Source organism: Arvicanthis niloticus, chromosome 20, assembly GCF_011762505.2.
Source record: "Arvicanthis niloticus isolate mArvNil1 chromosome 20, mArvNil1.pat.X, whole genome shotgun sequence".
NCBI classification, from domain to species: Eukaryota; Metazoa; Chordata; class Mammalia; order Rodentia; family Muridae; genus Arvicanthis; species Arvicanthis niloticus.
In genome coordinates, this window is record NC_047677.1 from 47,607,277 (window position 1) to 47,624,558 (window position 17,282).

Here is a 17,282-nt window from a genome sequence, read left to right on the forward strand (position 1 = left end):
ACTTACACAACTTACACGTATCTGAACAAGAGACCCAGAAGAGGGTAGGGCAGGGCTCTGGGACCCTCATGGTGACCCCAATCTCTTTCCAACTGCCTGTGATCTGTCTATTGCCCAACCCAGCAGTTCCCAGAGAGTCACCCAGAAAGCGATACCATAAAGTCACTCCTGAGAGGCAAGAGATGACAGACCACTGACCAACCCTAAGACACTGGCTGTTGTTCTAGTGCCAGGTCCCTGAGTCTTGGAGAAGGCGGTTCTTCCGGACCTCCATTTGCTAGACCTGACACGTCTTGATCTGCTGGGTGACTCTGGGAGAGTTATGGGATGCCCCGGGCTACCAGCTTGCCGGCAGAGCGAGGCAAAGTGGAATCTATCTTGGCTGTTGAGGGGCTGATGCAGATGGATCATTTGAGGTCTAGCCTTGTAGCTCAGTGGTGGAGAGCTTGCTTAGGTTGTGCTAGACCTTGGGTTCAACCCCCTAGCCCCTGCAACACTTAGTGTGAGGCCTCCATAGCCAGAGAAGCCCAGAGACTGAGGCTGTAATCAGGTCTGGCATCCTTCCCTCTTCTTGGGCTTTCAGTAGGACTGGCAAGTTGGGGAGGGTTGGTTACCAGAACCCTGCTGGACCTTGATGGAGGTACCCCATTACTAGAGGGAGGTTTTCAATTCAGACTCCAACTCTGTTTCTACTTGCACGGGAAACTGAGGAACAGCATAAGCTAAATAGCTAGCTGGCCTTCACTTGAGACACCATGCAGAAGGGGCCATGGGGTCATGGGGTCACCTCTTAGCCCAGCCCTGACTCAGCTACCAGCCATTTTCCTGGTGTCCTCTGAAGTGGAGGGAGACAGCTGCTGGCTTCAGGGGGGGAAGTTGGGTGGGAGAGGCAGAATCCCCAGGGGAAATTAGCCCAAATTAGCTGTGAGAATGAGGAAAGATCTTTGTTTTCTTCTCTACCCCTGCAGATAAATATTTAATCGCAACAACAATAACAATGAGAGTGGTGATATGCCCAGGCCCAGGGCGCAACCCGAGCCCCACTGGGGCAGACAGAGACGGAGGGAAGCTGGAGGAGGCTGGGGCAGGGGGACACGAGGGACAGGAGGAAGGAGCCTGGCTTTGCTCTCTGCCTGGGCACTTGTGCAGCTGGGGTGAACATGTGGAAGTGGGGGACCACCTCTGAATCCCAGATTCCCACTTCTTCCCAGCCTTTAGAGTTACAGCTCTTGGCCTGGGCGCAGCCAGTACCACATACATTACAGTCTTATGGGGCAGGCTGCCTTCGTCTCCTAGGTCCTAGGTTCCCCAAACAGCTCTGTTTCTTGTTCAGATCTATGAGCTAGAAACTATCTGTGGACTAGAGGTCTCCCAGGGTCTCAGTCTCCTCGTTTTCTCTCATGAGGTTGGACTGGCAGGGTTGGTATTTTACTACAACGTCTGAGGGTGGGGGTCCATTTCTTCCCAGCCATGGTTGCCGTCCCTAGGAGTATTCTCTTGGAGGCTTGGCCTCTGGGGACAGTGGGCCCTGACCAGCAAAGGTCTTCAAACGTGACCCAGTTTCTGCTTCCAGCTCTGCGTTCCCCCCCACCCCCGCACTGAAAAATCAAGAAGAGATTTATGGCAGCTTTGGTGATAACCTCTGAGCTCCCTCTGCCAGGCTCCCGATGAGAAATCACAATAGAGAATGTCTGTTTCCGGGCTGGGTTGATCGTCTCTCTCTCTTTCCCAGGTTGGTAGGAGTGACCGGCGCTGTTTTCTCCTTGATGCTAAGATCCTCTACCAGGATAGGAGTGTACCTCCTTTTCCACAGACAGACACAGAAATCTGGCCTTCAGGACATGGGGACAAGGATCTGAGATCTCCTGTAGCTCCAACCACTGGCTATCATCAGTGGGCTTGGCCTGTGTGGACCGCTGAGCTCGACTCAAGTATCAAAGCGGAGGAGGGGAGATCTCTCTGGAATGGGTCACCTCATCGTCCCTCATTGGTCATCCTGCTGCTGAAGCCACTCTGTTCATGTATACCCAGATCATGGGACCCAGGGCCTGCTAGTGCTAGGAGTGGGGCCCACTATTCATGGGTCTCTAGGCCTTTCCGAAATGTCCGGGAAGGGAGGCTGGGCCTGGTGGTGGGCTCGGCTGCCCCTCTGCCTACTCCTCAGCCTTTATGGCCCCTGGGTACCTTCCTCCCTAGGAAAGCCCAAGGGCCACCCCCACATGAATTCTATCCGCATAGATGGAGACATCACACTGGGAGGCCTGTTTCCGGTCCACGGCCGTGGCTCCGAGGGCAAGGCCTGCGGGGAGCTGAAGAAGGAGAAGGGTATTCACAGACTGGAGGCCATGCTCTTTGCCCTGGACCGCATCAACAACGACCCGGACCTACTGCCCAACATCACGTTGGGCGCCCGCATCCTGGACACCTGCTCGAGGGACACCCACGCCTTGGAGCAGTCACTCACCTTTGTGCAGGCGCTCATCGAGAAGGATGGCACGGAGGTCCGTTGTGGCAGCGGGGGCCCACCCATCATCACCAAGCCTGAACGAGTGGTGGGTGTCATCGGAGCTTCGGGGAGCTCTGTCTCCATCATGGTGGCTAACATCCTCCGACTCTTCAAGGTCAGTGGGTCTAGGGTGCCTGGATGATGACTCCTTCCGCCTCCTCTTCCTGATTGTGGGAGAACGTTCGAGAATGGGACAGCTTGGCAACTGATCCTGTGTTTGGAGCTGGAGCTTGGACTGAGGGTGGGCTGAGAACCCGGGGTTTGGTGCTGACCATGGTTCTGAAGCAGAACCCGCCCAGGCTCCTCCTTTATAGACCCTGAACCTGGAGGGGGCTGAAAGTATGTGAAAGAACCTTAATGAGAGGTAGACAGACAGACGGAAGACAGGCGGATCGATGGGAGGGCAGACAGACAAGATTCAGAATGGAAACCGCAGTGTTACAGATTGCCAGGGGAGGAAAAGCAAGACTTCTGTTTTGACATTGTTTTCAAATAATTGCAATTCCCAAGAAAGATGCGCTTTCTTCTGGTTAGTCCAGGAAGCCCCTGGTGGCCCTCCCAGCCCATCCTTCAGTTCCGGCTGGGGAAGAGTGTCCTGGTTTTCAGATGGGGGCGGGGTTGTGGGTCAGGAGAATGAGGAGAGAAGGGAGTTCAGCTAAACTCCAGACCCAGCCCTGCTACCTGAACACCCTCCCCTCCACCCTCCTCCTCTACGTCGCCCTCCTCTCCCTTCCTAGCCCCGCCCTGCCCCCTCCACCACCTCCCTTTCTTCTCTTCCCGGGGCAAGAGCTGCTGATTTGCAATTCAATAGAAGCCAAGTGCTTGGTAAGCTGCTAAAACAACTGAAAGCTACTGGGGAGAAGGGAAAAAAAAAACGGTACAAGCATTTTACCAATAATTATGCACCAGCTGCCCCCACCCCCAAGCCTGCCTCTTTTGCTCTGTACGTGGTCTGAGTGTGTGGGGGGTGGGGGTGGGGGTGGTGGAGGGAGAGTGGGAGGAAGAGGAAGGATCTGAGGAGGCTGCTGGTCCCCCTCCTTCCCCTCTGACTCTGACCTCCGGAGCCCCTTTGTTGTGGTCTCCAGAGCTTGCTGAGGTCTGGAAGAGGCTGCCTGAGCCACTAGGGGTAGGAGGAGAGGAGCAGGTCCCTCTCTCTCACCGGGAGCTCATTTGTCTAACTCCACGATGCGTCAGTACTGGGGGTGGTGTGTGTGCCTCTAAGGAGGGGATGAAAAAGAGGAAGGTTCCTGTCTGATGAGGTAGAACTAAGTAAGCCATGGTGAGTCTCAGGTAACCCCTCACTACAAAGTGTGCCCTGCCAGCATCTGCAGCCATTATAAGTGTGTGTGTACATGCATTATGCGTGTGTGCACATACGTGTGTGCTCCTGCTGTGACCTACTCCTGGGCCGTTGGTTTGACTTGATTTGGGTGTAGGAGCAGCAGGAACCTCTGAGGAGATGCGGCCCCCCTGCGGTGGACATTTCAAGGAGTCTCTGGGGGACCCTGTGATCCTGATGGCTCATGGGCTCTCAAAGTGCCCCACAGCACTGGAGTGAGCAGCCTGGTTGGGTCCTCCTGTGGAGAGGAGGGGACAATGGGAAAACTGGGGCTGGCTGTCCCAGGCCTGCTTCAGTGGTGGTTGGGACTGCTGAGTCACCCAGGCCCTGCCAGGCCTGGGAGGGAGGCAGCCTGGGCCACCCCAGTGTGTTGTTCCCAGTGACGTTGGCCCAGCCTCCAGCTCATGGCAGGCGAGCCTTGCATGGAACCCTCAGATTCTTCTCCCAGTGCTCTAGAATAAAGGGCCTTCCCGGTATCTACTTCATATGGGGGAGACCCTTTGTGATGGGGGTGTCACTCGCCCCCTGACATTCTCGGTGTTGAGGCTCAAGGTCCCTGAGATGGGGGTAGCTAGGATTTTGGTGATTATTTTATCCAAGGACAGACACAGTTGGCATGATAAGAGCCAGGGCTCAGGGCCTCCTTTTCTTCTGTCTCTGTGTCCCTCTTTCCCTCTGGTCAGATGTGAAGGTCCCTAAGACCACAGGGATTGATGTGTGTTGTGAGGTAGGCAGGTCACACTGACTGATGGTCTGGAAAGATGGGGGCGGGGAGGGCAGAAGGCTGTGGTCTGTGTTCCCTGGGTCTTTTTAGTAATATTAATGGTCAAGCTGGGGACAAGAGGCTTCTTCACTAATGAAACTGAGAGAGAGAGAGAAGAGAGATTGAACCGGAAATTCAAAAGCCATTTATGGAGGCAAGAGTGTTAACTTGGGGAGAGCAGAAGGAGAGCTGGAGAGCCAGCTCTGGGGTGTGTGGATGTCTGTTCCCCTGTGTCTGTGTGTGTGGGGTGAGGGTGGGGTCACCACCCAGTTCTGCCTCCCAGCCCTGATGGAGATGGATTCTTGCAGGGGGTTTGTGTTCTGCTGTCAGGATTGCTGCTTTCCTTTGAGGGGATTCCAGGGGGACAGCCCACCTGGAGGGTAATTTATTGGGATGCAGTCAGGTTTAGGGCGGTGTGCTGTAGCTGTCAGGGGCCAGGTCTCCTCGCTTCCTTTAGACTGTGTGCTCACACAATCACACTATGAGCAAAGTGGATGGAAACCCAGGCCATCTTTGGGGAGCATGTGCCTGACTCTGGGGATCTGCAGGTCTAGCAACTCCATCCTGTTCTCGAAAGAGAGGGAGGTTGCGTGTGTGGAGAACACCTTGCTGAGGGTCCAGAGTCGCTGAGGAGGTTGTTCATGCCATGTGGTGGTGACAGCACTGGACAGGGTCAGGCTTGAAGTTTAGTCCTGGGTCATTACCACTCCACTTACTGTATCAGGCATTGACATCTGTGTGTGAATGGATCTGGTGTTCAGGGTGGTCCCAACAGACTGTAGGTTCCAACCTGTGCCCCTGTAAGAACTCAGAAGAAGACAGACTCCCTGAGTCACTATTCCTTTTGCATGGCATGGAGGAGACGCCAGCCAGAGGCCTTGGTGGGCTTGGGCTCACCACATGGTCAGCCTTATCCTGTCTTAGTATCTTCGTTTGCAAGATGAATGACAACTGCAGCCTCCTTGGCCAGGTGGAGGGAATTAGGAGGTGGGGTCTGAGCAAGGGCAGCTCAGTGCCTGGCACACAGTCAGCCCGCAGGAAATGTCACACCCAGCTTGGAGCCGGGCTTCAAGTCAGCGTGAGACACTCCACCGAGGCAGAAGAGCCGGGAGCAGGCAGGCTGTAACAGACGGTGACCTTTGAGGCTGATCCCGGAGAGTTCCCGCCATCTGCCTGGCCTCTCTTCCTTCCTGTGGGGGCTTCGAGCTAAGTCCTGGCTGAGCAGCCAGTGTCTCCATGGGTAGTGACAGTGCTCTGGTTGGGTCTAGTGAAGGAGGCAGAGCCTTTGAGCTTCCCCAGCCTGGCCATTGCCTGTGGGGCTTTTTTTTTTTTTTTTTTTTGGTCAACTTGACACAAGTTAGTTGTCTGGCAGAGGGAATTTTCCTGATTGATGATTGGTGTGTGTGTGTGGGTTGTCCAGCACATGGTGGGCAGAGGTACCCCTGGGCTGGTAGTCCCAGGGTGTTTAAGAAAGCGGGCTGAGTGAGCTACGGGGAGCAGGCCAGCATGCAGCTTTCTTCCATGGCCTCTCCATCACTTTCTCCCCACCTTGAGTTCCTGCCCCAGCTTCCCTCAGTGGTGGACTGTTGTTACCTGGAAGTGTAAGGTGAAATAAACCCCTTACCTCCCCCCTACACCCCCCAAGTTCGTTTTGGTCATGGTCTTTATCACAGCAACGGGCACCCAAGACACACCGTGGTACCCAGCTTACGTACCGCTGATCATGGAATCTGGGCTTCTTGGACGCTAGGTGGCACCGGCCCACCCACTGCAACACACCCCAGCCCCTGGGGCTATCTCCTGCCTCAGCTACTCAAACCTGGTGCAGACTTCGCACTTGCCCAGCAGGGTCAAGTCCTGCTGTAGGCCTGTGGCCTCTGATACCCCCACCCACTTCCTGTTCTCTTGGGGCGCCCTCCATACCAGCCATGCTGTTCTCGTCACGCCCCTGAAGACATTGAGCTGTCTGCAAACCAAGAGCCTTTGCCCCCATTCTCCCTTGGGCCTGGGATCTTCCCGCTCTTATTTGGATACACACCTCTCTGTGTAGTCCTGGCTGGCCTCAAACTCACAAAGATCTGCCTGTGTTATCTCTTGAGTCCTGGGGTTAAAGGTGTGCTCTTCTGGCTCCTTCTCACACAGTCCTCAGCCTGGGGGGGTGGGGGGTGGGGATTCTGACCTGATTTCAGCCTCTCCTCATGGCTCCCTTTGTAGCTGCATTCACTGTTCATGTCCATCACATACATGTGGACATCTCTGTCTTCTCTCTCCCTTGGCTCGTCCCGATATGACGTCATATGTAGCCTGCTCCTGTTATTATATGGTCTCTGAGGTACAGGAGGTCTCGAGGGTCCAGCCGTGTCCAGTCCGGGCCTATGGGCTGTGCATGCCCCAGGAGAGATGAATCATAAGCTTACTTAAACCTGTTGAGGGGCCAGAGAGATGGATCGGTAACAAGAGCATTTGCTGTTCCTGCAGAGGACCCAGCTCAGTTCCTAGCACCCACACCAGGCAGATCTCATTCACCTGAAACTGTCTCCAAGGGATGCAATGCCTCTGTGGAAACATATACACACACACACACAGACACACATCCCACACCAAACACCATGCGCACACACCACTGACATGTAAATAAGTAATACAAATAATTTTTTAAAAATTATGGTATTTTGGGCCAGTAAGATGGCTCAGTGGGTATACAGGCACCTGTGGCTAAGCCTAATGGCCTGAGTTCAGATCCCCAAGATCCACATGGTAGGAGAGAACTGACTCTCACAAGCTCTGGTGCACGCACACTATCACACATACATACAAAGACACATACACACACAAATACATAAATAAGATAGTATAACATTTTTTTTTTAATTAGGTAAATTGCCTAGTTACAAAGTGTGAATTCTGTTGTGTTATCATGTCAAAAGTTTGAGTATACCTGGAATTTTAAAATGTTTTTTTTTGGGGGGGCAACCCCTCAAAATATAATGTGTCTTGATGTGAGAAAGTCCATGGAGGACACAGCCACACCTGCCTGCTTCCTGCTGTTGACCTACAGCTTCAAGAGCTGATCCAGGGACGGTGTCTGTCCTGGTGGGGTTTGACTATCTGCAGGGTTCTGGGTGGAGGCCAGAATAGTAGGTCCTGAAGGGTGGGGGCAGCTGATGCAGGCGAGGTCTTGGGGTCCCCTGTAAGTTTCTGCAACAGGAGGGAATGGCTGGGTCAAACTGGTGCCACTATCTGGATGTGGCCCCCCTCCTTTACTTTCTTCAAATTCTTAACGTCTCAGCTAACACCTCCTTGCTGTGAAAGGGACTGGTGGCCATCATCATGAGAGGTTTGTTTCGATAGATTTGCGCAGCCTTAGCCTGGGGTGAGCGAGGTAGATGAAGGGAGGCCCGAGAGAGGGGAGTGGAATGATTCAGCAGCAGGCACCAGCCTCAGCCTGGCCCTTCTCCCTGACATTCTCCCTGTGCCCCTAGTGGCAGGTGCTCGCTGTCCATCCTCTGTTTGCAGACATGGGGACTGGGCATGGTCAGCTAAAGAACATGCTCACAGTCACACAGGTGAGCTGTGGACCCAGGGTGTGAATCGGGCACCTGGACCCAATCCACCTCCTCCTCACCCCTCCCTGCTGTCTCTCGTCCCTCGAAGCGGGCATGGGGCTGCTCCCTGGTGGAAACCCCCAGTGTACACATAGAGTTCGCATGCGCCCTTCATCGCAGGAAGCATGGCGTCAGGCAAGCATGGCTTCGGAGCAGGAGCTGAGAGTCCACACCTACCTGATCCACAAACAGGCAGAATGTGTGTTCTGAAAGTTTTGAAACCTCAGAGCCCACCCCCAGTGACACACCTCCTCCAGCAAGGCCACACTCTCTAGTCCTTCCCAAACAGTTCCACCAACTGGCGACCTGGCATTCAACTATATGAGCCTATGGGGGGGGGGTCGTTTTTATTCATACCGACACAGTGGGCACCAGGGCACTTGTTAGGTTCTGCAGGAGGGGGCAGCAGAGCGTGAGGTGCAGGCCAAGCTGGCCTGAAGACTGACATCTGCTCTTCTGAGGTTCCAGTGCATGTTAATGTTACTCTTTTAGTCCCAGGAACTGGAGAGTCACTTGGGCTATGAGCCTGGCACAGGTAATCTCTGGACTAGGTGTACAGGATGTGGCAACTGGGGTGCAGTTGCAGCCCGAGAGGCTCGGGATGCCAACACTTCCTTTGGTCCCTCCCCCTGCCACCCCTGGGCTGAGAGGTTTTAATAGCTTTGCTCTGTCAGGAGGATTCCTGGCAAGGCATCACAGGTGTCCTGTATCTAGGGAACACTCCAGTTCTGGTTCCCAGAGGCTGTAGCCCTGTGTTGGGGTCAGAGGAAGTGTTGCAACAGCTTCCTCTTGGATCCCGGTGCTGCGGGCATCTGGAGACTGAGCCGGAAGTAGTTTCAGTTCCTGTGTACTCTGTGCTGAGTAAGAGGAAGCCAAGCCTCCTGGAGAGGCTGGTGGGGGAGCTATCAAGGCCAGGACGTGCTGGAGCTCAGGGGAGGGGCTAAGGGCCCCTGCTTCTGTCTTCTAGCTCCCGCTCTGCCTCAGTTTACTGAGCTGTAAGCATTCACCCGCACACCATATTTGTTATAACATCTTGTCTTGTATGCCTCAGTGGCTGTTGTCACCCTTAGCTTGGCTTTGGCACCTTGTGGCTCCTGACACGGAGGCCCTGCCCTGCGGTCTGACACGTGTGCTCCAGGTGAGCATGCCGCTCCAAGCAGGAGCCAAGTGGATGACGCCCCCGTCAGGGGGAAGCAGGCAAGGGATAGATGAACTGCTCCAACAAATCGTGCCGGGGTGGTGTGACCCATGGGAAAGTAAAGCAGGGAAGTACCATGGAGGCTTCAGTGGGCAGGAGAATGGCCGTTTTAGAGAGGGGACCTTTCTGTAGGCAGGTGGGGGAACGTGTTCTGGAGAGCGGTAACGGTGAGTGGAAAGGCCCCAGGCCCTCAGACTTGAAGGGTGGTGGCTGAGGCCTCAGAAACCCACGGTGGTTCCTTTTGGCTGTGGAGGTGGCAGGTGAGAAGGGTCCGGTCTCTAAGCTTGTCGGGACCTCTGTCCTCTCAGTGACAAAGTGCAGTGGTAAGTCTGTCTTGCGGTCTTGCTGTCTTGCTGTCTTGTACCCCAGCAGTGCCTCTGATGCTGGGGAAGTTTCTCTATGCTCCTCATCCTCCTTGTCCGTGAAGGGCCGAGTGAGTGAGACGCACGGGAAGCACCCAGGCCCTCAGGCTGTGACTCAGTGTCACCTGGACATCGGAACCAGGCATGTCACATCTTGCCCCACACTGAGGTCCCTGTGTCTTCAGGGGGTTGATGGGAACCAGTGGGGGCTGGCGGGTGGGATGGACAATGAACTTAGTGACATTGGTCTTTGGTCTCCTGCTCACAACTCTCAGATGGGCTCCATGATGCCTCTGTTCAGGTGAGCATGTGGTCTGAGCGGGAAGACAGGCAGTTTAGGCGTGGGAGGGGCGGGCTCGTCAAGCTGGAGAGGGTATCCTGAGGCCCCTGCAAGGGGACCTGCTTACAGGGACTCTGCTGTGTTTCCCATAGTGGCTGGCCCTGTGAGGGGATGGTTTCTTGGGAATGGCTTTTGGTCCTCTTGACAGTGAAGCCCTGGGCCTGGGGAGCCTGGCATCTCACTGCGGGGCCTCTGCTGGGTCAGCAGCTGTCTCACTAACTGAGGTTGTCTCTCTAGGTGGGCTATTACCCTGCTCCTTAGCTAATCAGGGATAGTGTTTCTTAAAACCAACCTTGGCAGTTGTCTCTTCTGCCCGAGGCCTTTCAAGGTTCATCAGCCTGCTACAGTTTTTCCGACTCTTCTGACCCAGCATATTAGGCAGCAGGGTGGAGGCAGCTTCTCTTGGCTGTTCCTCATGTTCAAGCACCTGACCAGAGACGAGCAGATCAGGGAACAGGCAGTGTGGAGCTGGCTGACAGACGGGTCAGTGCCTGGCCTAGGTCTTCAAGGTTAGGTCCAGTGCCTCCCCCGCCTGACTCCCTCTAAAGAGCTATGAATGTTTCACGTCCCCAGTTTATTAAACTAGCATTTTTATGACCCACACACGCTGGAAAGAATAAGAAGCAAAGGTCTGCTTGATATAATATTTGACCTTTCCCAGTGTGCCCCTGGGGGCCTGGCGGGGTGAGGGAGATGTCTGAGAGCCTCTGGGAGATGTTTGGGAGGGGCAGGGACTCCTTGGCCTGCCCCTCCTCTGTGTGTGTACAGGCTTATGCCTGCTCCTGCTCTCACCCCCACCCCCCATCCGCCTACTAGTTAGGTGGCTCAGTTCTAAGCCCTTTTCTGTGGCTCAGGACACCCCCTGGTTCTTGTAGCTCCAGAGGTTGCCCCTGGCTGGTGCCTTTCGGGTCAGCTGGATGGCTGTGGGTGGTAAGACTGAGTTGCAGCCTGGGTTTGAATCCTGGCTCTGATACCAGTTTTCAGAGCCTCAGCCTCGGAAGGATGTTGTGACTCACTGAGCAGTGGAGAGGGACAGGCCCAGCACCCAGGTGCACAGGAGTCATCCTGGTTGAAAGGCCAGCAGGCTGGTTCCCCCCACCCCACCTTCTCCTTCTAAAGTTCCTGGAGCTCAGACCTTCCCAGGACTCAGTTTCCCTGTGGTGTTGGCTGGAAGTAGATGCTCTGTTCGGCCCACTCTGGCCCTGCTTAGGTCCAGGAAGGGTGGGATGGGCCAGTGGCAGCAGGCGGCCCATTCTGTAGCCTTTCTCATGGGCACTGAAGCGTATCACAGGCAAGCAGTCCTGTAGGGTCAGGAGGCCTGCCCTGGAGGAGGGTGACAGGATCTAGTGGGGACTGTGGGGCTCTAGATGGCAATTACCTCTTATATTCTCTGATGTCCCCAAGGTAGTCTAGGTGGGGGAGGGGCAGCACCAACTTCTGCCAGGACCTGGGATAGCATGGGTGCTTCTAGATCTCTCTCTGTCTCTGTCTCTCTCTGTCTCTCTCTGTCTCTGTCTTTCTCTCTCTCTCTCTCTCTCTCTCTCTCTCACACACACACACACACACACACAGAGCAAAGTCTCCCTACATAGTCCTAGCTGTCCTAGAACTCACTATATAGACCAAAATGGCTTCGAATTCACAGAGATAAGCCTGCCTCTGCCTCTGCTTCTTGAGTGCTGGGACTAAAGGCATGTGTCACCACCAGGCTGGCTTCTGCTCTATCCCCTTGAGCCTAGGTGTCTTCATGTGTGACTGGTGACATGAGGCTTCAAGGTGTCCCACCTGTGGGAGGCTGCTTGGGCTTGGGGTGACTCTGGCCATGACGTGTGGGGAACTTGGGGACATCACAGGCAGCCCTGCTCTTACCAAGGGCTTGTGGAGCCTGAAGTGTGAGGACCAGCCGAGCGCTTTGTAAGTGCTTTGATTATTTTAAATTGCTTAAGTGGCTAAGATGGCCCTGAGAAACCCGAGTGCCCGGGGACACAGACATAAAATCAATTAGGAAGGTCCAACAGAGCTAGCAGGGCCTTCAGCTGCCCCCCCCCCCCCGCCCTGTTCTCCCCACAGGCCAGTCCTATCACTTCCTTGGCCCTGCTAGGATCTCTGCCGGCCCCTGCCGGCTTCCAGCATGGCGGGCCGCTGGGGTAGCCTAGAGGGTCTCCTGAAAGACTGTCCAACCAGCAGGCAGCTTGCAGTGTTACTTCAGCATTCCGGATTCCACAGGAGGGGCTGGTCTCATGGATCCTTACTCAAAAATCTCACCCCCCCGGGGGGTATTGCGTGGAGTCTTTCTGTGTTGTCAGGGCCTGAGTGGACTGGGTACTACCCATTTCACCTGTGTGGTTTCTGGGTACTGGTTATGATAGGCCCCTTTTCTTTGTGTGGCAATGTGACACTCCTGGCTTCTGTGTCTTCTCTGAACAAGATTTTCTGTCATGTGTATTGGGTGGTCTTGTCTCCCTGCTGTGCCTATTTCTGTGGGGCAGGCTCCTCTTCACAGGGTCCAGGCTGGACCAGATGGTACCCTTTGGTGGGCCTCACATCTGCATCCAGCCACATGCTTTCATAGGTGCCAGTCCTAGCCTGGCCTCCATGTGGCCAGGTCCTTATAGAATCTAGAGAGGAGAAAGGAGACAGCTGAAGAGATGAGCCAGGAAAATCCTGTCTGTTCTTGGAAGATTCCTGGTACAGAGACGGGCTCGCTCAGACTGCTGGTGGCTCCGCAGCCACAGCAGGGCAGACAAGCAGCCTGATTTGGGTGGTTGCCCTCATATACATCTCTGAAGCTGTCCACAGTCCTTGTGCTTGCTGTCAGGCAGGGCTCAGACACAGCACACAGCCCTAACATGACCCTGCGGTTCACGGTTTTCTTTTAAAAAAATAAAAATAAAAAGAAATCGACCACTATTGAAAAAAAATTATTTTATATGCTCTGAGTGTTCTGTCTATTTCTGTTCACCGAGTGTGCCTGGTGTCCAGAGAGCCAAAGGGGAAGGTATCAGGGTCCCCGGGAGTGAAGTTAAACCTGATTACAAACCTCATGTGGTCGCTGGGAACTGAGACTCGCTCGCAACCACCTGAGCCATCTGTCTGTGTTTTAAAAGCATAGACATAAAACATATCTGTGTATGTTTTAAAAAGAGCTATTATTTCGCTCTTAATTGTGTGTATTGTGTCTGGGTCTGTGCACACCAGAGCATCATCTAGGGGTGCTGGATCCCCAGGAGCCGGAGTTCCAGGCCATGTGTGCCGCCTGAAGTGGGTGCTGCAAACCGAACCCAGGTCCTCAGTAAGAACAGTATGTGCTTGTGTCACTGAGGCGTCTCCTCAGCCAGGGCTCAGGGATTGATTGCTAATGGCTGCTGTTGTAAATATCTAGGACTGCATAGGGCCTTTCTTTCTTCCTGACCACACAGGGCATGCCTTTATTTATTTATTTATTTATTTATTTATTTATTTATAGATAGGGTCTCTCACTCTATAGTTCTGGCTGTCCTGGAGTTTGCTATGTAAATCAGGCTGGCCTCAAACCCAGAGACTCCCACAGCGTTCTGGGATTGAAGGCGCGCACTACCACGCTTGGAAAAATTGTTTGTTTGAGACAGGCTATTATGTACCCCAGACGGGCCTTGAACTCACTGTTTAGCTAAGGATAACCCCGACTTTTAAGCTTTCTGCCTCCACCACCTGAGTGCTGAGATGACAGGTGTGTGCCACAGCAGCTGCTCTATGTCACATGTCTTGATCATTCCCACAACCCGCAGAGTCATCAAGACACTGGCCCCATTTTACAGATGAGAAAACAGAGGCTTGTAGAAAATGAGGAAGCCACACAGCCAGTTAGAGCCACAGCGGGGCCGAGTTGGGTTTCTTCCTGCTGCTCTGCCTCTGCAAGCCCAGAAGTCAAGAGGAGAGCCTCTCAAATCCAGCAGCTCTGTGTACGTGTATCTGCCTGAGACGGGACAGCCAGCTCAGAACTCTCTGTGTCTGCATAGCCAATGTTCCCTGGCTCCTTCCTGCTGGGGTTTTAAAAGCTGACAAGTTCGTTGTAGGTTTGCAGGAACACAGAGAAACAGCTGTCGGTGAAGTAATCGCCTGTGTGAGGACCCGGGTTTGGATTGTTAGCGTGCATGTGAAAAGCACATCTGTAATCCCTGCACTGGGGAGGCAGAGGCGGGCGGCTCCCCGGCTGGCCAACTAGTTAAGCTGAGTCTGTGAGCTGTGGACGCAGCGGGAGACTCTGTCCCAAGAGCTTAGGTGGCATGTCTGAGAGATGGTCAGCAGAGCTTTGGTTGCCCTTTCAGAAGACCCGGGTTCAAGTCCCAGCACTTACATGGCCTACAACTATCCCTAAGTCCAGTTTCAGAGGATCCGACGCACTCTGCTGGCCATTGTGAGCACTGCATGTGCTTGGTGCAATACGTATATTCATTCATACATACATACATACATACATACATACATACATACATACACACACACATACAACATTAGATGCATAAAATAAAGCTTAAAAAACTTTTACAAATTTGAGAGATTGATTGAGGAAGACACCTGGTATTGATCTCTGACATTAATAAGTGCGTATGTGCACACACACACACAAATATGCATGAACACATGAAAGCACGCATGCATGAAAAATAACATAAGGAGTCAAGGAGAGGGCTGGAGAGGTGGCTGGTTGGTTTAGGGCCCTGGCTGCTCTTCCAAAGGGGCTGGATTCCCAGCATCTGCATGGCAGCTCATAGCCAGCCATAACTCCAGCGCCTGGGGACCCAACATGTTCATCTGGCCAAGCAAGCATGTACAGATATCTACGCAGACAAAACACTCTTGTACATTAAAGCACATAAAATAGGCAAATAAAAATTGCCAGTTCCCTTGCCAGGTGGCAACCTGTCTTTCCCACAGCTCTCTATTAACTTAGCAGGTTGAGCTCACATCTGTGGCTCGTGTTTGCACAGACCACGGTGGTGAGCTCACATCTGTGGCTAGTGTTTGCACAGACCACGGTGGTGAGCTCACATCTGTGGCTAGTGTTTGCACAGACCACGGTGGTGAGCATTTCCTAACGTCCTTAACTAATCTTTGAAACATGTTGTCTGCTGGCTACATAGTCGCCACCTACTTGGTGGCCCTGGCTATTCCTGGTTCAAATCCTACTGGTGGCTGGTTTGATCTGTCATTTGGGGGTTGCGACACATGTCTGTTTTTCCAGTGGGCCGTCTCTCTACAAGGAAACGTGACAGAGTGGCTCCCGCATGGCTGGGGAAAGTGGCTGTGGGAGGGCATTTACCTCAGGAGAGCCTCGAGTCTGGGAAGGACAGGTGCTCAGGAGCGGGGTGTGGTGATAGAAACGGTGGGTGGAGCTAGAAACGGTGGGTGGAGCTAGAAACGGTGGGTGGAGCTAGAAACGGTGGGTGGAGCTAGAAACACTGGGTGGAGCTAGAAACACTGGGTGGAGCTAGAAACACTGGGTAGAGCTAGAAACACTGGGTGGAGCTTGGGAGTAGAGCATGGTGTCTCTGGCATTGTGGGGATGGGGTGGGGGTGGGGGTGGAGGGGTAGGGTATGGGGGCAGGATGTGGGCGATGAGGGCCAGTGAGAGGGTTGAGGGACATACTCAGCTCCTCTTGCAGCATGGGGGCTGACCTTAGGCTGGTGTTGAGGGAGATGAGCTGAGGGAAGGGTGTCTTGCTCGGCTGGACAGATGAGGAGGAAGTGAAGCCTCATGGGAAGGAAGCCTTCTCAGAATGGGCTAATATGTGGGGCACCCCACCTCCCTCCCGCCTGGCCCTTGTCTCTCTCCACGAGGCTCATCTTTTGCTGGACTTCTCTCCAAGCTTCACATGCACACAGTGGGGCCTCTGCTGTGTGTGTGTGAGATCCGTCCGTGGAGCCTCTGCTGTGTGTGTGTGAGATCCGTCCGTGGGGCCTCTGCTGTGTGTGTGTGTGAGATCCGTCCGTGGAGCCTCTGCTGTGTGTGTGTGAGATCCGTCCGTGAGGCAGGGTATGTAAGGAGTTCCCTCTTTTTATAATGGCTCGGGTACTATTTCACTGTGTCTTTGTTTGGATAATTCATAATTCATGTATCCATTCTGCTGCTTCTGAGCATTTGGGATGAACCCAATGTTTGGCTCGCATGAAGAACCCTGGACGTGTGTGTTTCTCTGGACTTCAAGGCTCCTTTCCCAGACTGGCTAGGTTGCTGGAAGTGCCAGCTCCAGAGCTGCACGTGCCCCTGTCAGCTTTAGGGATGCTGTCCATCATTTTCCCAAACAGATGATATCCTCTCGCTACCTTGTAACTTCCTCTCGTGTCCAGAGGCCCCTCTCAGGCGCCAGCTCCTGCGCTGGTCCTCAGGCAGCGCTGGGCTCTGAGGTCAGCTCTATGCATTGCGTCTGTTTTCCCCCAGCTCTAACGGCTGCTGTCTGGGAGGCAGCATCTTAGGAGAGGGAACTGGGTTTCTGTGCTGGATATGTTAAAATAGAAACATCCCAAGGAAACATCGCAAGGCCGGGAGACGGCTCAGGGTTAAAGTTCTCCTTTAGCTTAGCCCAAGAGTACGGATCTGAGCTCGGATCCCCAAATTCTACATTAGTGCTGAGTAGGCGTAATGGTAAGGATCCCCCCCCCCACCCCCCATGTCAGCTACAAAGAGCAGCCATATTGGTGAACTCTGGGTTTGATTAGAAGGGCCTGCCTCAGGCGGTTTTCTGAGTTCAAGGCCAGCCTGGTCTACAGAGTGAGTTCCAGGACAGCCAGAGCTACACAGAGAAACCCTGTCCCGAAAAACCAAAACCAACCAAACAAACAACAAAAGAAGGGCCTGCCTCAAGGAATAGGCAGGAAAAGGATGGAGGGAGACACCTGACTTCAGTCTTGGGTCTTCACACAGGAGCACACACATGTGCTTGTGCCCTCAAACACACGTGAAAAGTGTGCATCAACACATACATGCACACACCATATACAGTGAAAGAAGGTTGAAGAGCATGAAGGACCTCGGAGGACTTGGGGCCTGTAGCACTACCCACAGGTTTTCCCTCTGCTCCTCGCTCTCCCTGGGCACGTGGTGGCCACGCTGCTCTTAGATTTCACTTGGCCTCATGTTCTGATCTGGGGCCTAGTGAAGTAGAACTGGTGGGTGACCCAGTTAGTGT

The 17,282-nt window shown here is 53.9% G+C and overlaps 1 protein-coding gene across 1 annotated transcript in view; it reads left to right on the forward strand.

The window, feature by feature from the left end:
- The window catches only part of Grm4 (glutamate metabotropic receptor 4), an 88,469-nt gene that overhangs the window by 8,115 nt on the left and 63,072 nt on the right, over positions 1–17,282 (forward strand). The window contains exon 2 of the mRNA XM_034524803.2: positions 1,733–2,621. Coding sequence (XP_034380694.1) covers positions 2,103–2,621 — 519 coding nt within the window. The 5' untranslated portion in view covers positions 1,733–2,102. The remainder of the gene's footprint in view (positions 1–1,732; positions 2,622–17,282) is intronic.